Source organism: Triturus cristatus, chromosome 3_1, assembly GCF_964204655.1.
Source record: "Triturus cristatus chromosome 3_1, aTriCri1.1, whole genome shotgun sequence".
Taxonomy (NCBI): domain Eukaryota; kingdom Metazoa; phylum Chordata; class Amphibia; order Caudata; family Salamandridae; genus Triturus; species Triturus cristatus.
The window spans coordinates 1,058,470,156-1,058,491,532 of record NC_140583.1 but is presented as its reverse complement, the minus strand read 5'-3'; the positions used below and the strand labels follow the sequence as shown (position 1 = coordinate 1,058,491,532).

At 46.0% G+C, this 21,377-nt stretch overlaps 2 protein-coding genes across 2 annotated transcripts in view; both read right to left on the bottom strand.

Moving 5' to 3' along the window:
- The window catches only part of KMT2A (lysine methyltransferase 2A), a 1,466,550-nt gene that overhangs the window by 1,166,008 nt on the left and 279,165 nt on the right, over positions 1-21,377 (bottom strand). The window lies entirely within an intron of this gene.
- LOC146861507 (uncharacterized) lies at positions 134-19,957 on the bottom strand. Its single transcript, XM_085646480.1, has 3 exons — positions 19,762-19,957; positions 12,746-13,349; positions 134-335 (listed from the first exon to the last, which is right to left on the bottom strand). Exons 1-3 carry the CDS (start codon positions 19,955-19,957, stop codon positions 134-136), a joined length of 1,002 nt encoding a protein of 333 aa, XP_085502606.1.

Here is a 21,377-nt window from a genome sequence, read left to right as displayed (position 1 = left end):
GTGCTACCTTGTTGGTACTTTCTTTATTGCTTGTTTTTCTAGGAGCTACAGAACTCTTCTTCAGGGCTCTCTGTGTCGAGGTTGTTCCACTCGTCCTCAAATGTTCCTGTCACTTTCTGTTTTTCTGGAACGTCTAGTTCTTCCTCAACTTCCTCTTCGTGAGGTTCGGTGTTGCTGGAGCTTCGAGGCCATTTTCTTCCTCGGCCTCTGAGATGGTGGAGGGTTTCAAAGGAATTCTGTATTCCTTTAGCACATTGTCAAACTCCTCCTTACGTTGAAGGAGTGCTGCCATTTCTGCCTCCAGGTGTCTTCTCTTTTTCTCCACCTCAAGGGCCCTTTCGGCATGAGAAACCAGAGCGCTTCACTTCTTAGGTGTGGTGGATTCTGCCTCTGAAGGTATGGTCTTATCAATCAAGGCCTCTCATCCGACACCAGTCTTCGTCGATTTCAAAGTTTCCCCTCGTCGGTATCCTTGGCAAGGGATGCGTGGGGTTCTTTCAGCTGTGGCTGACCCTCCGACGTCATCTTCTTCGACACCTGGGCTGCCTTCTTCGCCTCCTTTTCAAGGTCCTTGTTGTCTGAGGGGTCTTTGTTTCCTTCTCCGCTTTATTTTCGCCATCCTTGGGGATCGTTTTCACTGTAAGCTTCTTCTTGGCTTCTCCCTCATGGATTTCAACATCCAACTCTCTGTGTGTTGATTCTGCTGCCGCCCCCCTGTTCGTCATCATCGCTTGAGAGGTCGAAGTCCTTCAGCGATACCTGCTGTTTCTGGCTGCCGAACATAGCTGCATGGTGCTCTTCCCTCTGCTTTCTTCGGGCCTTGAGTGGTTTTGACATGAATACGGGAGCAACCCTCGCAGTCCTTGTGATCTCTAGGCAGGCAGAGGTTATAAACGTCATGTAGAGCGCGTTGTGCGACTTTGTGGTGGGGCAATTAGGGCAAAACTCTCCGGTGCCATGGTAATCGATGTAGAATTGTTTTTCGCTAAAATAGCCCCTCCCCCCCAAAATAAATTACGGGATTTTGTCCAAAATTTCGGTGTCTCTTCCCTTACTTCCAGACCCAATGGCAGAAAAAAGAATCTGAAGTTGGCTACCACGCACAGGTACTTCCGGGGTGCCGTCTGACGTCACACAAGCGATGGACCTAGCACCAAATGGTGGTCGACGACGCCCACGAAAGAAAAGAAAAAGGAAACAGACAATTACACACCCAACCACTAGATGGCTGAATAATGCACAGCATGCAAATCCATTGTTATGGTCTAAACTGGCATTCATTTATAACCCAGAATGTGATGTCTTAACAGAGCCACTTTTAGCACTGGCGATTTCTCACGTCGGTTAGGGTGCACCCAATTTAAATCTGTCTTGGAAATTTTCAGGGCGCAGTGCGTCCCATTAGCGAGTTATGGCAGTGGTATATGGGGCTATGGCACGGTAGCCCCGATTCAAGTAGCTGAAAATAGATTTTAAAACGGTCTGCTGGGAGTCCCACAAAGTATACCCTATGAAATCATCCACGAAGAACTGGGATTAGGCTATATTATTGACCAGATTCGACTTTCAACCTTAAAACTTTGGATTTCAATCTGAACAAAGAAAGAGCTTGGCTTTAATAGATTAATATTGCAGGATTGTCTAAAATTGGCCCTTCCTGATACCATGGCTGGCCTATCTCTCCCACAATATGTTGTTTTAGGGATGCGCGATTTTAATCCTAATTCTAGCACCTTAGTCAGCTCTGATCATAAATGGGCTGTAGCGTCATTTATGGACAAGTAGGCAGTGGACCGGGAGGATTCTGCAATATTGAATCTTTCAGTTAGGCATGAGGTTTTAGTGAGACTGGGGTAGATCTGTATTCCTTTCCTTCTTAGAAGTGCTTTCCTGGCGACTAGGAATTTTGTAAACACACTAGTTGCGGATTTTATACCAAAAGATAATACTGTAAACTGGTAGTGTACTTTGTCCACGACAACACTCAAGAACTTTTTGTGCTGGTTGTTCCTTGGTAGGTGAAGGTATGCATCTTTGAGGTCTATTGTAATTCTCTTTACGCTGGTGTGGAAAAAGTCCTGTAGGGTTGTCATTTGTAACCTTTGCATTTTGATATCTGTTGAGAACCCGAAGGTCCACGATGGGAAGCACTGACATGCATGGGTTCGGTACCAGAAAACTAATAATATGCTCCTTGTCCACTATCTTTCTGAAACATTTTGTATGGCTCTTTTCAGTAACAAATCTGCTACTTCCTGTTTTAGAGGCATAAGATCCTCGTTGCTGTGAGTTCTTGTCTTCGGCTTCATACTGGGCAGTAGTTTGAAGAGTTCGATAAAATATCAGTGTTGGATGATGTTTAGTATCCATGTGTAGGAAGTAATAGAGCCTTTTATGGGTAAGGTCCTGGTTACCTGGCCAAAAGACTCATACACTGCCATCCAGTAAGAACTCTGCGGTCCTCGGCTGCTCTGTTGGCTGTTGTGCAAAAAATCAAGAGGAAGAAATGGGGAGGCACCTCTTTCTCTGCTCTTGCCGCCTCGTGCGGGAATGCCCAACGTCCCTACCTGCGTGCCACTAAAGATGAAGGCTCCTTTAAATGGAGCCTAAAAAACTGATTGTTCAATTTTATGGCTTCTAATTTACACCTTTGGATCAGTGGTTGATGAACCTTTAGAACCGGGACACAGCAGAGTAGCCGTGCTCTCTACAAATACCACTGGATTGATAATGGTGTGGCATTCCCTGAGGAAATAGCAAATTCTTCCCCCACCTGGTGTTGAATGGAGGGGGTTGTCCTCTGCAGTCACTTGCCAGTGGTTCCAGCACCTTTTGTTGCCATACCCCTCTCCCACACAATCTCCCTCGGATGGGCTGCTTTGAGGACTAGTGTATTGTCACTGTGTTGCCCTGCTGTGGCAGGGCTTCTGAGGATAAGTGAGGACTCACTGGTTGTGAACACCCCCCTCCTCCTCTAGAGGGCATTCTCTTCCCTTGAGTGACCCCCTTTCTAAATTGGCCTCTGAACTGTAGTGACCCATGAACTTTGCTGTTCCGTTGTCCTTTTTTCATCCTTTGATAGGAGAAGTCCACTGCTGAGCAAACAGACTTGGATGTGTAAAAGGCATATCTTGTTTAAAGCCTGTACCAATAGGCAGACGTGCCTCCTGAGTATGGCTCCCTTTGCACAGCTGTCTGATGTCAGTGTCTGTCGCATCCAAGGCTGGTTTAGGCTGGTGTTGCAGATAAACTTCCTTTCCTGGACAGTGACTATGGCTCGTTTTTTATATTGCTCTGGGAGGTGTTGCTGCAGACTTTCCAACTCCTCCCACTGCTGGCGGCCATAAAGATTCAGGAGGGCATTAGGATTAGCGATTCTCCACTGGACTGTGGTGAGTGTTACATTTTCCTGCTCACCATCTCCTCCCACTTGCTCTCCTTTTCAGTTGGTGGCTCCACTGCTGTCTGGGAGTTTCCCCTTTTTTGAACCATTGGAGCTATGATCGAGTCTGTGCCAACATGACCCCTGATGTATGCAGGGTCCTGGGTTGAGAGATGATATTCTTTTCCGACCCTTGGGGTAAACGCCTTTGCTGTGGTCAGCTCTCTGAAGGCTTTTCTCCCCTGGTTGAAAACACTTGGTAGCATTGGCAGCAACTGATAAATAAAAAAAATAAACGGACAGATTTGTCGCTAATATCATTGGGCAGTGAATGCTTTGAAGAAGAAAACAAGTTACTTACCTGTAACTTTAGTTCTCCAGTATTGGAAACTTTCATAGATTCCCATGCTTGAATCATTCCCGGTCGTCGAGATGGGAGCCCCCGGTATATATAAAATAGTAGTACAAATCATTACAAATCAGAAACTAGGCCTAGGCCCATTCTAGTTTTGTAACATAGCCACCTCTTTCTGTAAAAGAGACCAAATAAAATCAACAACCAATCAGATCAGCCTCACCCTGTAGAACCTTCCTGAGAGAACCTCAGACCCTCAGATTTTCGTAGCTGTAGTGCCACCGTATAACCATAAAATGCAGAAGGTCAAGCTTTCCCAGGGGAGGAGGATGGGTCGCATGTGAAACTATGAAAGTTTCCAATACTGGAGAACTAAAGTTACAGGTAAGTAACTTGATTTCTTACTCCAGTATTGGAACTTTCATAGATTCCCATGCTTGAATCAGAGTAGCTAGCAGTCATGAGCACATTTCATTGTGTGTATCAAATCAAACTGATATTAACAATGCATCAATAAGATTAAGGAAAGCAATAAATATCATATATCGCAGTTTAGGTTTTTTTTTTTTAAAGGCAGTGAAAGAAAAGATATCAAAATTAAAACGTAAACAATACATCCCCACATGCACTCAGAAATAAGCACCCATATTGAAATCTATCAAAGAATGTGCGAAGAAGGTATAAGGGAAAAGGAAGGAGGGATGAGAGAGCAAGCTCACCGCTTATTGAAAGAGGTTCCTCAGGACTGCTAGCCCCACTGCAGCGTCGCTGCGCATTGTAGAATCCAAGCAGTAATGTCTTGTGAAGCTATGAGTGCCCTTCCAGGTTGCTGCTCTGCATATGTACCGGATAGGCACTCCAGAAAAGTGGGCCGTGGAATAAGAGATCGCCCTCATGGAGTGAGCATGGACCTTACCCTCAAGGATTTTCCCTGCTGCTTGATGACAATATTGCTATTGTTTCCTTAGAAAAGCTGCCACTGGAGCTAGTATTTTTGTAAAGACTCTTGGTGCCGATCTGAGGCTGAAGGGGAGGACCTTGAATTGAACGTTGCTCTTGGCTACTCTGAAGCGAAGGAACTTCCTGTGGGATGGATGAATGGGAACATGAAAATATGCATCCTCTAGCTCTAGAGTGGCCATGAAATCTTCTGAATTTAAAAGACGAAGAATGTCCTGTAAGGAGACCATTCGAAACCACTGTTTGATGAGACAGGTGTTGAGCTCCTTCAGATCCAGAATAGGGCGCCACTTTTCCACAGTCTTCTGAACTATAAAGAACCGGGAGTAGAACCCCTCTCCCCTCTGTGAGATGGGGACCAGTTCTATCGCCTCTTTCTGCGGCATCTGTGGGACCTCTAAACACAGGAGACGAAGATGTTTTGTTGCTGTGGCGTGAGGGGGCTTGGTTGGAGGGGGATGGACAAACTCCAACGTGGGGCCGAATTGGATGATATTGTGAACCCAACGGTCCAATGTTATTCATTGCCAATCTTGGAAGTATTGCGATATCCTGCCCCCCACAGGTGTTACATGAGGGAGAGGAACAGTAGACAGAGCCAGGCAGCTGCTATTGGCGCCTAGTGGACTCCTTCCACTGGCGTCCTGCTCTTCCTCGGTTCTTAGATGTTGAAAAAGATGAGGACTGACCTTGCCGCTGGTTATACTGCGGATGGTAGGACTGCGAAGCAGGCGTATACGAGGAGTACCGGTATTGCTGGTAACCTCCTCTACCTCTTGCGCCCCGAAAGGGGACCTTGCGGTATTGCAGCGTCCTTAACGAACGTGCAGTGTCCGTGTCTTTTTTAATGTCCTGGAGCGCATCGTCTATATGTTTACCAAAGAGCGCTTCTCCATCAAATGGAAGATCTAAAGGAAAACGCTACTTACCAGTATGCCTCTGTTCTCGGCATGTAGAGCTGCAGAATATCATACTGTTGCATAGATCGCCATCTGGTGTTGCGCTTGGATGCTTGCATCTTATGGTCTTGGAAGAAGTCTTTTGTAGTCACGAGATAGGTGACTCCTCCCTTGGATGATAGTGCGCATGGGCATCGACTCCATCTTCGGATTGTTTTTCGCCATGATGGGAAATGATTGAGTTTGTAAGAAACAGAAAAGATGTCCATGTGAATGTATCTAAGTAAGATAACACTGGAACACTCGAGGGGAGATTTCCCCGGCTTCGGGATAAGTATAATTGTGGCCTCCCCCCAAGATTTGGGCGGCGACTCCCCATCTATTAAGATGCCATTAAATAGGGACATCAATACGGGGGCTAAGACATTTTCCAGGGATCTATATATCTCCCCTGGTAGCCCATCTGGACCAGCCGCTTTCCCTTTTTTTTGTTGATGTATGGCTTTAATTACCTCCGCCTCTGTGATATCGGACTCCAAGGCCTTACTTTGAATTATCGAGAGAGATGGGAGGGTAATGGCTTCCAGCCAGCTGTCTCTTGCTTGCTGGTCATTGGGGAGAGCCTCCTTGTATATCTCTTCGAAAAATTCAAAGAAGGCTCTCCCAATTTCTAATTGGGTGGATCTTGTCACAACCTCACCTTCTATCCTAATTTCTTTGATGAATTTATTAGCTTGATCTGCTTTTATTTTCCAAGCTAATACTTTTCCTGCGGCTTCACCAAATTCGAATTGGGAGGTTTTAAATGCTTCCCATCTTTTATTTACTCTCTCCTGTAAGATGTTATTAAGTTGTGAATTTAAAACGGCCAGTTTATCTTGATCCTGTATTGTTCCTAGGGGAGAGTCAATCCTTGACACTAGATGTTTCATCTCTTGTTCAAGACTGGCGACCTGCTCTCTATATGTCTTCTGCCTAAAAGACGCTTTGTTGGTAATCTGACCTCTTAAAAAGGCCTTAAAAGTTTCCCATACAGCGGTAGAGCCGGCCGAGTCCCTATTGATATCAAAGAAAATTAAGGACTCGGTTATTAAAAATTTAACCTCTTCATCCTCAAGCAAGAGAGTCCGGTCAAAGGACCAGGATGAGTGTTTTGTAGAGTTTCCCTGTTTTAAAGAAAATATCATTGCAGAATGGTCTGAGAGGTGCGAGGGAAGATAATCTATCGTAACAAGAGTGTCCTTTAGGCAATAGCTAAAAAGTGCGTAGTCAATTCTTGACTTATGTTTAAAACGGCTATTCCGAAGGGACACCCCTAATTTATTACCCGCCCTCTCTCTCCATACGTCCGCCAACCCAAGTTGTGTCATAATTGATAGGATGGAGCACCTGGATTTGACAGAACTACAAACTCTAGATTTCACCGATTTGTCCAACCTATACTTATCCCGAAGCCGGGGAAATCTCCCCTCGAGTGCGGGTCATATAGACCGATATCACTACTAAATAACGATTATAAAATCTTTACAACAATCATGTCAGCTAGATTGGCGAGTGTTATTGGTACTATAGTCCATCAGGATCAAAAAGGGTTCATCAAAGGTCGACAATTAGCCGACTTAACACACCAACTAATAGGAGCTATTGATATCGCTACTGCCTTCTCCCTACCTATGGCCACTTTAACTCTGGATGCAACTAAAGCATTTGCTAGAGTCAACTGGCTCTACCTCATAGACGTACTCAAAAAATTTAATTGTGGGGAAGGTTTTTGTAGAACTATAAAGCAGCTCTATACCACTCCTTCGGCCAGACTATTGATCAATGGGGTTCTGACAGACTCCTTTAATATAACCAGAGGTACGAGGCAGGGCTGCCCGCTTTCCCCTCTCCTATTCAATCTATACATAGAACCATTTGCCCAACTTTTGCGTGAGGAGGCTAATATTCCATCTTTTAGCTTTGGAGAGTGGGAAAGACGGGTGGCTCTCTATGCGGATGACATTTTGATCTTTACTTCAGATCCAGTAAAGGCTTTTCCCGTAGTCATCAAACGAGCAGAAGAGTTTGGTCTTATCTCTGGTTACGACATTAACTCCAGTAAGAGCGAAATAATGGTCTGGAACTTACCGGATATACAGCTGGGGGTAAATATTTCCACATCTATGCGATATCTGGGCATAAGAATTACTCAAGAAATGGACAGTATAGGACAAACCAATCTAAATAGATTATATATCGAGACTAAAAAACTTTTAAAATCTTGGTCTCATCTGCCACTTTCTATAACGGGTAGGGTGAACCTGGTAAAATTGTCCATACTCCCTAAGTTTACGTTTATTTTTAATGCGATCCCTCTGGCATTTGATCCCAAATTAATTGAAAAATGTCAACAAGAGATAAACTCCTTCATATGGAACTATAAATCAACCAGAATAGCTTGGAAGAAGTTGAGGAGAAGAAGGGAGAAGGGTGGGCTCGCCTTGCCAGATCTACTGTATTACGCCTGGGCATTCATGTTGGCACATTCTAGGATGCTTTTAAAAATGCCATCTAACCTTCAACCTGGGTCGATATACAAAGCAATGTTAATGGGGGTGAATTTGTCGGCAGAGGGGTTTTTGTTCAAATTTGGGAGCCAGAAATTCTTCAAAAAAATCAAGCTAAGAATTTTACACTCATGGGCTAAAACATGGTTCAGCATCAGGAAGAGACTAGGGATGTCTTACTACTCGGATTTTTCTCCAATCTGGGACTCGCCGGGCCTCCCTCTATGCCTAAAGGATAGTCTGTCTTCCATAATACAACAAGCAGGTATCAGGAGATGGGGTCAGCTATTTAAGGAAGGGGCTCTAATAGCTTGGCCCCAACTATATGAATGTGTAGGACCCGGGCTTTCCAGATTCAAATTTATTCAATTGGAAAGTTGGGCTAGATCCCAAAAGCGTACTGACCCTCACCTAGGGAAGGTAAGCATCCTAGAACAACAACTAGTGGAACTTCCAGTGGGAGGGAAAGAAGTAGCCAAATGGTATTGGCAGTTGTTGGAGGAAAGTGACGGAGAGTTCCTTCTCCCAGACCAGCTATGGGGGGGGGGGTGCCTGGCCTACATTGTGAAGAGCTCTGGCTAAAATCCTTTGATTTACTTCATAAATTAGTAAAACCATCATGGCTAAAACGAAATCATCTATTTTCAGTACATCGTGCATATATAACCCCGCTGAGACTCTCCAAATTTCTCCCAGATAAAAAGTGCAACAAATGTAATTACAGCGAGGCCTGCGATGTACATATGTTCTTGGACTGCCCGGTCATCGCCGGCTTCTGGGAAGAAGTGAAGAACACCCTAAATTCCATATTAAACGCATCCTTGTCAATAACCTTACCACTCGTCATCTTTGGTTTGGATAACAACATCACTGGCAAGGCACGGTCCTTCCTCTTCTATGCAATGCTATTGGCCAGAAGACAAATCTGTATTCACTGGACGGAGAAAACAGCCCCATTACATTCAGGGTGGCTTTAATCTCTATACGAAACATCTAGAGCGGACCTTAATAGATCATGCAGTAAACACAATCTAATTTTTGGGAACTTGCTGATCGAATGGCGATAGTGTCCGGGGTTTTTTTTTTTTTCCCCCGGGTCCTATGATTATGCCTTGAACACTCCCTGGACCGGGCTCTTGTGTGTCTTGGTCCACTAATGGTCCTGTAGGCTGTAACATGCCTAGTTGGAGTTGGTGAAAGCCCCTCGCATATTGGAGTTGGTAGGCCACCACTACACTAATCTGTGTTCGAGTGGGGCGGTCGGCCTGTCCATTATTGTGGGTTAGGCAAATGAGGACAAAAAAAAAGAAAATTAAAAAAAAAAAAAAAAAAAAAAAAAGATAACACTGGAACAGATACAGGTTCCGGGGAGGCGGGTGGGCGTATGATATTCTGCAGCTCTACATGCCAAGAACAGAAGCATACGGGCGAGTAGCATTTTCCATTTGAGGCATACGAACTGCAGAATTCATACTGTTGCATAGACTGTACAGCAGTGTCTCCCTTAGCGGTGGTCACTTGTATTTGTTGCAGTGGTTTGGAAAATTGTCTTAAGAACAGCCTGGCCTACAAAAGCCTGTTGCTTCGCCTGCACATCTACACAATAGTGTTTGGTGAAGGTGTGTGTAGTAGACCATGTTGCTGCTTTACAAATATCTTCAAGGGGAATGTTCCCTAAGAATGCCATGGAAGCCCCTAGTTTGCGTGTTGAATGCGCTCTAGGGGGAATTATTAATGTGCGTTTTCCCTCTGGTATATTTGAATGCATTTGACTATCCACCTGTTAATTCAAGCTTTGGAGATGGGATTTCCTCTATGAGGTGGAGAGAAAGATACCAACAGTTGGTTTGTCTTTCTAAAAGGTTTAGTCCTGTCAATGTAATAAAGTAAAGCCCTTTTGACATCAAGTGTGTGAAGAGCTCTTTCTGCTACGGAGTCTGGGTTTTGGAAAAACACTGGTAACTCTACAGATTGATTAAGATGGAAAGCAGAGATTACTGTGGGAAGGAATTTTGGATTTGTTCTAAGAACCACCTTGTTACGATGTATTTGTAAGAATGGTTCTTGTATGGTTAACGCCTGGATCTCACTTACTCTCCTGAGTGAGCTGACTGCGACGAGGAAAGCTACTTTCCATGTAAGGAACTGCAATTCACATTTGTGTAAAGGCTCAAATGGGGGGCCCATGAGTCTAGTAAGGACAACGTTTAGGTTCCACACCGGAGAGGTTGGCAGTCTGGGTGGAATTATTCTTTTAAGGCCTTCCATAAAGGCTTTTATTGCGGGTACTCTAAACAATGACAAATGTTTTCTGTTTTGCAGGTAGGCGGCGAGGGCAGCCAGATGTAATGTTATGGATGAGTAACTAAGATTACATCTTTGTAAATGCAGTAAATAGCAAATGATGTTCTGAATGGAAGCATCTAGCGGTTCCATTTGGCTGCATAGCAAGCTCTAGTAGTAGGGTGTCTGGCTTCTTTGATAATGTTCATACAGTCTGGTGGGAGGTTAAGGTACCCAAACTCTAGGACTTCAGGAGCCAGACTGCTAGATTCAGCTGTGCTGGATCTTGATGCCTTATCTCTCCATGGTTCTGCGTCAGCAGTTTTGGGGAGAGACGTAGCTTTTCGTGTGAAACTACTGAGAGTTCGAGGAGTGTTGTGAACCACGGTTGTCGTGCCCATATGGGAGCAACTAGGATCATTTTCAGAGACTGTTGCTTGAGCTTGCCTACTACTGGCGGAATCAGTAGGAGTGGCGGAAAAGCGTGTGCAAATCTGCCTGACCAGTTCATCCATATCGAATTGCCCTTGGACAACGGGTGTTGGAACCTGGCGGTGAAGGTTGGGCATTTTGCGTGTGTGGCGAACATATCTATGTCTGGGTGACCCCACATGTGGAAAAATGGTTGAAGAACTTGAGGATGAAGTTCCCACTAGTGTATCTGCTGTGTCTGACGACTTAGCAGATCCGCAATCTGATTGTGCACTCCTGGAAGATGTTCTGCGAAAGTTATATTTTTTGCGGAATGGCCCATCTACATATGCTTTGCGCTAGGTGAGACAGCTGCAAAGAATGTGTTCCTCCTTGTTTCTGTATGTAGTACATTGCTGTGATATTGTCCGTGCGGAACAAGACAGATTTGTTGAGGAGATGTGATTGGAATTACTGTAACACTAGAAATATTGATTGATGTGGAGCACTTTTTGTTGAGTGGTCCACCTGCCCAGAGTTGTGTGGTTTAGGAGATGGTCTCCCCAGCCGATGAGTGATGCGTCTGTTAGCACTATCTGTGGAATTGGCTCTTGGAACGGCCGCCCTCTGGAAAGGTTTAGTGTGTTCCACCACTGCAGAGAGAGATGTGTGTGGCTGTCCACCAACACCAGATCTGTAAGTTGACCTATAGCCCGATTCCACTGACGTGCTAAGCATTCCTGTAAGGGGCGCATCTGAAGTCTTGCGTGAGGTACTATGAAAATGCAAGAGGCCATCATTCCTATGAGCTGCATAAATACTCGAGCTGGAAGGGAGTGTTGGGGTTGAAATTTTGTGATGAGTCTGCATACTGGCTATCCTGACTGGATTGGGGTATGCTAGAGCTTCGGAAGTGTCTATTGAGGCCCCTAGATACTGATGTAGGTGGGAGGGCTGTAGGTGTGAATTGGCGTGGTTTATTGTGAATCCCAAGTCGTGTAGCAGCTGAATTGTTTGGCGAGTGTGAAGAACACCCTGACTGTGCGATTTGGCTTTCATCAGCAAATCATCCAGGTATGGGAACATATGGATCTGCTGCCTCCGCAAGTGTGCGGCCACTACCGCGAGACACTTGGTGAAGACCCTGGGTGATGTGGTTACTCCGAATGGGAGATTCTTGAACTGATAGTGTTAGCCGTCCACTGTGAACCTTAGATATTTCCTTTGAGCAGGGTGTATGGAAATATGGAAGCAGGCATCCTTGAGATCTAGTGTGGCAAGGAAGTCGCCTTCTTGGAGCAGTGGCAGGACCTGTTGGAGAGTGATCATGTGAAAATGATGCGACTGTATGTGTAAGTTGAGAGTTCTGAGGTCCAGTATTGGCCAGAGAGTACCATCCTTCTTGCGGATTAGAAATTACAGGGAGTAAACCCCTGTCCCTTGAAGTTCTAGGGGAACTGGTTCTATTGCATGCTTTTGAAGCATGGGGAGAACTTCTTGTTTGAGAGCGTTAGATGTTCCGTGGACATTGGACGCTGTTTTGGTGGTATGTTGGGGGAGTTGCAGTAAGTTCCAGGCAGTAACCATACTGGATAATTTGTCTTACCGACTTGTCTGTAGTGATGGAATTCCAGACAGGTAGGAACTGTTAGAGTCTTCCTACGACCGGAGTGGAATGGTCTGGAGGTAGTGGAGGGAAGTCACTGTTTGTTAGTGGGGGAGGTACGAGTGTTGTTACCTCGGCCTCTCCCCTTGTTATTATTCCCCCTGTCTCCGCCTCTGAAATATCCCTTGTTGGGGGATGTTTGTGTGGGACTTTTATAGGAGGAGGAAGCAGTGTCTGTGCTGATGTTTTTGGATGCGCCCATATAAAAGGAGCGACGAAAGGAGCCTTGTGTAGATAGACTGTAATGCTCCCATTGATTTTGCAGTCTCAGTATCTTTTTTCATTTTTTCTAAGGCTGTGTCTACAGCTGGGCCAAAAAGTTGTTCCTGATTGAAGGACTGATTCAGGATAGTAGTCTGCACTTCTTGTTTAAACCCAGAAATGTGCAACCATGCGTGCCTTCGTAAAAACACACTAGTGTTGATTGATCTAGATGCAGTGTCTGCTGCATCGAGGGCACATTTAATGGATGCGTTTGTTATCAACTTGCCCTTCTGAATCAGATAATTGGCTTTGGCCTTGTATTGGTCAGGTAAATGCTGCATTAGGCTCTCAAGCTCGTCATAGTGAGCCCTGTCGTACCTGGCAAGTAATGCTTGTGCATTAGCTATCCTCCAGTGATTAGCTGCCTGGGAGGCAACTCTTTTGCCTGAAGCGTCTAGTAATTTAGACTCTTTGTCTGGAGGTGGAGCATCAGCGGAGGTCTGAGAGTTGGCACGCTTCCTAGCATTGGTCACCATCAGGGAATCTAAGGGGAGTTGGCCTATAATGTAGGTGGGATCATTAGGGGCGGGTTTATATTTTTTCTCAATCCGCGGATTGAGAATCCTGGTTCTGACAGGGTCTTAGGAGACGTCTTGAGCATGTTTGATGACACCTTCCAGCATGGGTAATGTTTGTACTGTCCTTTGTGACTGTGCAAAAGTGTCTAAGAGGAAATCTTCCTCTGTGGGGTATGAATACATTTGGACGCCATGATATTGGGCAGCCCTATCAATGAGCTGACTAAACCCAATGTCGTCATCCGGGGGAGAAGGCATTGTTGGGTATGTATCTGTATCAGGAAGGTCTGGAGGTCTAAAGGGTCATTGTAGTCGTCCCATGTGTCCTGTGGTATGTTGGTTTCATCATCAGGATCATTGTAAGGGTCATTATTTCCACCCCCATCCCCTAGGTCATCCTGTGGTGGTGGTGAGTATGGAGGTGGTTTTGGAGACTTTGGAGGAGAAGGAGGTTTAGTAGGAACAAAATGAGAAGAGGTTCTTAATGGTGAAGTTGCACAGTCCTTTTTCTTCACAGGCACCTCAGGGATGTGTGGGATGTCCAATTTCCTCTTGTTCCGCGGGATATTGACAAGATGGCCTGTTTTAGGGTCCTGTTTTAAGGTCCATATGCAATGTTTTTGTTTCAGATCGATAGGATTGGCGCGAAACAGTTCTTCCTCTTAAGCATCTCCCTTCGGCGCCGACCTTTTTGGTTCCAAACGTGGTTTCTATTTCGGATCTGGAGCCTTAGAAGGGGTTTTCGAGTCCTTCAGCTTCGAGTCCGAAATCTTTTTCGGATCTGAAGGTTGTCGATGTTTCTTCGGATCCGAGGCCTTCTGTTCTTTCGGTGCCGGAGTGCTCAGTGCCATGGCCTTTTTGGGGACAGCGGGAGTAGGATGTGTTCCCGCTTTCAGCATCGACGGTGTTTTTGGAGCACCGACGTGCGGCTTGCTCAGTCCCAAGCTGCTGGAAGGCTTTTCCTTTGTCTTTGGAGCCGGGCCCGGACGTGGGGCTTCTAAAGTTTTCTTTCAGTCGCGACTAAGGCCTTCAGGCCAAGTCTTGACCGGAGCCTTTGTTTTGTCGGGTGGGGTTGGGGCAGGGGCAGTTGTACTCACTCGTTGACCTGGAGTGATGTGGTCAACGGAGTCGGAGTCATCTGCTTCGGATACAATGTCGAGCTCCTCCGAATCCTCTGCCTCTGGAACATCGGGGCCTTCATCGAAGATGTCTTCAGGCACCGGTGCAGTCTGTTGCGCCATAACGTGTTGTCGAGCCCGGCAATCATGGATTGCTTTCTTGGACCGGACGGAGGCGCAGGCTTGGCAATCCTTTTCTTCATGTTCAGGTAAGAAACAAAGGTTGCAGACCTTGTGTTAGTCGCTGTGTGGGAATTTAGCTCCACACTGGGTGCATTTTTGAATGGAGTCCTTTCCATTAACCGTAGGCCCGAATGGCGTTGATAGGCCCAGCGGCCCGCGTCGTCGACCGGAATCGAATTAGAGTTAGCGCGTCGAAAGGCACGCAAACTAAAACAATACTGTCGAGTTTGCGATGGTTTGCGTGTCGAAAGGTTAGGAAAACACGGTACCGAACCAGGGCGCTAAAGTTACATCCGAACCCGATGGCGGAATAAAACAATCTGAGGATGGAGTCGATGCCCATGCACACTATCATCCAAGGGAGGAGTTGCCCATCTCATGACCAAAAAAGATTTCTTTCAAGACAACAAGGTGCAAGCATCGGAGCCCAACACCAAATGGCAATCTATGCAACAGTATGAATTCTGCAGCTCATATGCCTCGAACATCTTGTTCTGAACCTCCGGTCTGAACAAGGTAGCATGAAGCCATCCTTGGCATCTAAGGACTGCTGCTCCAGCCAGGGAACGGAACGCAGTTGTTGCAATATCCATTTCGCAGTCAATTACCTCCAATGAGGCCCTCTCTCCTTCCTGGAGAATCTTTTTCGCTTCGGCCTTGCTGTCCTCCGGCAGTTGGTCTAGATAGGGAGAGAGGTCGCATTACATCTGGCGGTCGTAGCGCCCTAAGATGGCTAAAGCATTAGCCGCTTTGATGAGCAGGCTGGAAATTGATGAAAACCTTTTGCCAGCATTGTCCAAGCGTCTGCCTTCTTTATCTGCAGGCGTTGTTAGAGGAGCCGCTGGATTTTTAGATTTCCTTTGTGGTGGCTGGGAAATAATCGAGTCTGGCTTCGGTTGGCTCACCAGGCAAGCCGGGCTTTACTCCGGGGCCTTGTATTTTTCTCTAAACGAAGAAGCACCGGGACCACTGTAGCTGGGATCTTCATCACCTTGAGTCCCTCTTCCCAAACGTGACCAACAATCGGGATTGTCCTAACAGACCTTTTAAAAGGCTCTTTAAAGTTGTACAAGAAACATTCCGACTGCACCGTTGGCATAGGCAGATCGAACCTTTTAGCTGCCCTCTCTAACAAATTATGAAAACCACCAATGTCCCCAGGTGGAGATTCCACTAGCACTGGAGATGGGGAAGCAGGAGTAGGGATAATGTAATCATCCCATTCCCTGTCCGGATCCGGGAGATCGTATAGTTTACCTGTCGGTGTAGTTTTGCAGCTTGAAGACTTTCTGGATTCACTATGCAGTGCATTATTCGCCATCTAGTGGTTGGGTCCGGAATTGTGGTATTGCTTCTCATTTTTTAGGTCTCGGCTAGCGAAGGCTGCGCTTGCGCAGTCTCGCTGGCGAAATTTTATATTTTCCAGTAGTGGGGCTTGAACCCGCCCCTCTTCTCCATTGGCTGGCCTCTTAAATGCTCGTCAGCCATTGGAGAAGAGCTTTGTCTGTCAATTCAAGCCCCGTCTTTTTCGGATTCGGGGTGTGTTTTTTCGCTTCTTTCTCTTTTTTAAGCCCCGTCCATTTTACACTGGTGGGCGCGTTTTTTTTTTTTTTTTACAGGGACGTTCTCGTTCTTATTCGTGTCTCTTGCTGTGATGTACAGAGCGATTTCCGAACATCTAAGGTAAGCTATCTTTGTTTATTTACATTTCTTGTTGCTTAGGGTAACAAAGCACTTCAGTGGGAAGCTGGGATCAGAGCTTGGTTCTCGCACTTTCAGTACTGGCCCGCATCCTCCCCGGTGTTCACAGCTGCCCTCGCCTGCAGAACTCTGTTCGTGTTGCATTCTGCAGGCGGAGATGTGGGTCTCCGCTGGTGGAAGGCTGAAGTCAGCTCCGCCCGCTACTGTGCCGACGAGATTGACTGGAAAACCAGCAGCCTGCGCGGCACAACGCAGGACTCTTTGCAGATCTGCCCGGAGACCCCTCCCGGCGCTTCTGCCACGGCTGGGCGGCCAATCCTCCCTCACTCCAACGGTCACACCCGGATCAGCTGCAGAAACGCACTCTTACCCACTCTTTTTCTCTCACTTTCATTCTACTTCGGAAACGTTGTCTCTTCATTCCTTCATCTCTCGGTTACTTTATATCTTCCACCCTCTGCCCCCTTTTTTTTTTATTGTTCTAACATCGTAGTTTCAATTTCGCATTTATGTGCAATCAAATAAACGTGTCTTGAGGTTGTGATGCTAAGGATTAGGTGCACGTGTTTCACCATTTACTTATAGGACACCGACTTCAATATTTTTCATTTGTGAAACGTGCGACACGGGTCTCCCAAGCACACATTTACCAGCAGGGTAGAGGGAAAAATTCAGCCATGTCACGTCCTCGGCAACTAAAATGTCAAACTGTGACAAAGGTTATGGTTCCGTCTATGAAACATTTGTCTATGTGTTGCCGTTAGGTCCCGTGTATGGATAGGGTGCTCTTTGGAGGACTGATGTATGGCGCAGCTTACTTCACGCCTGTCAGTAAAGCCAAATGCAACCACAAATGGCTACGTACTTGGGAAGATACTGGTGCACTTTCTTATCTTTATGGGGCCATGTGTTTAAACACATGACCCCATAAAGACAAGAGATCGAGGCTTGTAAATAATGTCCTGCCCACCCCGACCCCAATGAGCCAGCCCGACTCCTGAATCAGAGACCGCCCAACTGCTCCGGAAGAGCAAGGACCTTCCTACGGCTGCACCAGAAAGCCTCACACAGGTGTTGATGCAATCTATGGACCAGCCGCTCGAGATCTGGCACTGTTGTAGGCAGTTACGCTGAAAGGTGCCAGAAGATGATGCCTCTTGGCCTCTGGTTTTATAAGATGGGAGAGTATCGGGGAGTGCGCCACACGGCACGCCAAGAGGGCGGAAAAGTCAGGGTCTGTCAGCGACCTGTAAGCTAAGCTCCAGGAGCATACTACTTGCCATTACTCAGGCGAGTCTCCCGATTATTAAAGCAAACAAGCATTGGCATAGCCAATAGATCCCGCCTTTGGGACCTTGTAAGTGTTTAGCCACGCAACAGTTGATGTTGTTGCACCAAGGATATTGTACTGCATAACTAAATCCTTATAAGGTTCCAAAGGCGAGACCTATTGGCTATGCCAATGCTTGTTTTTCTTCTTTTTTTCCTGGCCCAGGTGGGCGTCGACATACCACCATTTGGTGCCTTTCCGTGATTTTGACGGGCTTCCTCCAGAAGCTCCCACCTTTGGTCGCCACCTTCGGATTCTTTTTTTTTTCTCGAATAGTCTTCCTCCTGTTTTCAATAGTCTTCCTCCTGTCTCATCTTTCTGGCGGAGGAGGGTGGGATCGCTAGTCAATCCAGAAAGTCTTCGAGCTGCAAAACTACACTGACAGGTAAGACTATACGTTTTGCAGCATGAATCTTTCTGGATTCACTATGTTGTGCATAGACTTTGTAGTGGTTTGCTAGGTTTGTGGTGGCTAGGTGGAAGAGGAGCGTTGGTTACTGAATATGTGTTGTAAGACCTTCTGTCCCACTTGTGCTTCCTTGTTCATCTGAATATCTACGCAGTAGTGCATTGTGAACGTGTGCACTGAGGACCATGTTGCTGCTTGGCGAATGTCTTGAATAGGCATATTTGCTAGAAACGCAATTGTTGCTCCTTACTTCCTTGATGATCATGTGTTGCTCCTTGTAATTCTTGCCCTGCGTGTTTGTGGAAGAATTGTATGGTTTGTGCAATCCATCGTGCAACGGTATTTTTGGTAACTGGTCGTCCCAGAAAACTGCTTGCAAAAGACACAAAGAATTGCTTTGTTTTCCTGCATTCTTTTGTCCTTTCTATATAGTGCATTACTGCCCTCCTGGCCTCCAGTGTGTGTAACACCTTTTCTGTGCTCGATTTTTGGAAAAAACTTGGAATTTGTATTGTCTGGTTTAAGTGGAACCTTGACACCACCTTTGGCATGAAATGTGGGTCAGTTCTCATAACGATCCTGTCATTGTGTATCTGTAGGTAGGGCTCTTGCAGTGTTAGCGCTTGTAATTCTCTTACTCTTCGTAGTGATGTGATAGCCACTAGGAAGGCTGTCTTTAGCGTGAGCATATGCAGTGCTGCTTTATAAATAGGCTCAAATGGTGTCTACATCAATTGAGTTAGCACTACATTGAGGTTCCATGCTGAAGGTGGCATTCTGTTTGGCGGTGCAATCCTTTTTGCCCCTTCTAGAAATCTCTTTACCACTTGGGAAGTAAAGAAACTCTTCACTGTTTCTCCTCTTGTGTAAGCCATTATTGCCGCTAAGTGCACCCTTAGTGATGTGTAGCTTAGTTTATTTTGTAGTAGATGTGTTAAGTACTTCAGTACTGTTGATTCCTTGGTAATCCTTTTCTGTAGCTTCTCCTTAATGCACCATTCAGAGAATCTTTTCCAATTTGCTACGTAGCACATTTTGCTAGGCTGAGGCTCTCTGGCTCTGGGTGTAGCACCCTTCCATATTGCATCGTTAACAGGTCCTTTCTTGTGGGGAGCCTGTGTGCAGGTGCTTGTGCCATCTCCATAATTTGTGAGAACCAGGTTTGTCTGGCGCACTGAGGTGCTATCAGTATTAGCGTCATGTTGCTGGTTCTGCATTTGTTTAGTACCCTGTGTAGCAGTGGTATCGGTGGAATAGCATAGGCAAATGTCCCTGACCAGTTTATCCATAGCTCATTCCCAAGGGACCGTTTGCACGGTTGTCTGGATGCGAAGTTTTGGCATTTTGCATTTTGGTGTGTTGCAAATAGGTGTATTGCGGGGTTCCCCATTTGTCAAATATCTTCTGGATTCCTTGTTAATTGATTTCCCATTCGTGGGATGCTGACGTCTGTCTGCTTCCACTTTGTCCTTTCCTGGTAGATGTATTGCTAACAAGTCTATTTACTTTGGAATTGCCCATCTCCATATCTCCTGTGCTAGCACTGACAGTGTCACTGATTGTGTTCCTCCTTGTTTGTTGATGTAGAACATGGTGGTTGTATGGTCTGTTTGGATTAGTACCCTGTGTCCGTACAGTTGTTTCTGAAAGGCTTTTAAGGCTAGGAACACGGTCTTCAGCTCTAGGCAGTTGATGTGTTTTATCGCATCCTGTTGTGACCACAATCCTCTTACCTTGAGGGTGTGAGTGTGCTCCCCACGCCAGCTGGGAGGCATCTATTGTGATGTCACTGTAGGAGTTGGTTGTGTGAATGGTTTCCCTTGTGTTATGTTCTTGTTCCACCACGCTATTTCTTGCTGTACTGCTTGTGTGCCAACCACTAGATCTTCCCAACTCCCTTTTGCTTGGATCCATTGTTGTTGGATCCATTCTTGGATCCATTCTTGGAATGGTCTCATGTGGAGGCAGCTATTTGGGACCAAATGTATGCATGACGCCATCATTCCCATCAGTTTGCAGACTATCCTCACTGTCAAGAGCTTGCCCCTTGTTATAAAGACGTGTCTCCTTCAATATTGCCAAAGTTATGTTTGTGCTCGGAAACACCTTGCCCTTAATGGTGTTGATCTCTGCCCCTAAGAATATCTTCATCTGTTCTGGTTCTATTGATGACTTTCCCCAATGGATTGAAAACCCTAGCTGGACTAGTGTTTGTATGACCTCTTGCATGTGCCGCTTGCATTGGTTGTATGAGCTTTCTTTTACCAGCCAGTCGTCGAGGTACGGGTATACATGTATTCCTTGCCTCCTTAAGTGTGCTGCTACTGCTGCCAGGCATTTTGTGAAAACCCTTGGTGCAGATTTGAGTCCGAATGCCAGCACTATGAACTGGTAGTGAGTCTTGTTGATCATAAACCTTAGTAGAGGTTTGTGTTTGTTGTCGATGGAGTTGTGTAAGTACGTCCTTTAAAGTCTATAGTTGCCATGTAATCCCATTCCTGTATTTGGGGTATTACTTCTTCAAGAGATGTCATTTTGAAGTTTTTATGAACTGGTTTAAGACCCTTAGATCCAGAATTGGTCGTAAGGTTTCATCCACCTTATGCATGAGGAAGTAGGTGGAGTAGACACCCTTGTTCCGTTCCTTGTATGGTACTATTTCTATGGCCTTTTTGTTTAGAAGTTCCTGTGCTTCTTGTAGCAAATGAGAACGCTCCTTTGTTGAGTGTACTCTGCTGTTTGGTCTCTTGTTTGGAGGTAGTTTTTCTAGCTCTATACAGTAATCGTATGAGGTTTAGTATCCATTTGTCTGATGTGATCTTCCTCCACTCCTGGAAGAAGTGTTTCATCCTGCTTCCTACTGGTGTTATATGCTGGAGGAACTGTTGTTGGTCCTGAATTAGTTCTTGTCTTATCCTTTGCTGCACCCCTAGAGATGTTGACTAGGTGAGCGCTGGTCTTACAGCGGAGTCACTTGGATGTGGGATGCTGACCCTCTCTCTGTCCATTTCCTCGTGCGTGACCTCGAAAGGATTGTCCTCGGGACTGGTACTGCCTGTTTTGCTGCTGCTGTCGGCCCTGGTTACCTCCTTGATAACCCTGTTGGAAGGTTTGGTGTGGTGCCAAAGGTTGGTGGCTCCCACTACCCGCTGGAATCCTTGAAGGTGTTAGTCTTCTGATTCCTCTGAACTGTAGTACCCCCATGGACCTAGCTGTCTCATTGTCCTTCTTGAGCTGACTGAGTTTCTCGTCAACTGGAGCACCGAAAAGCTGTTCCCCACTGAAAGGTTTGTTGAGGATGTGGTTTTGTACTTCAGTCTTGAAGCCTGAATTTCTTAGCCAGGCAGGC

Bases quoted from the DNA above. Each gene is read 5' to 3' on its own strand.
- LOC146861507 (XM_085646480.1), bottom strand. From the start codon at position 19,957: ATGGATCCAACAACAATGGATCCAAGCAAAAGGGAGTTGGGAAGATCT. The intron at 13,350-19,761 runs GTAAGAGGATTG...ACGTCTCCTAAG, and splicing joins AGCACACTCACACCCTCAAG to ACCCTGTCAGAACCAGGATT. The intron at 336-12,745 runs GTCTATCTACAC...TCATGCCGAAAG, and splicing joins AAATCAATGGGAGCATTACA to GGCCCTTGAGGTGGAGAAAA.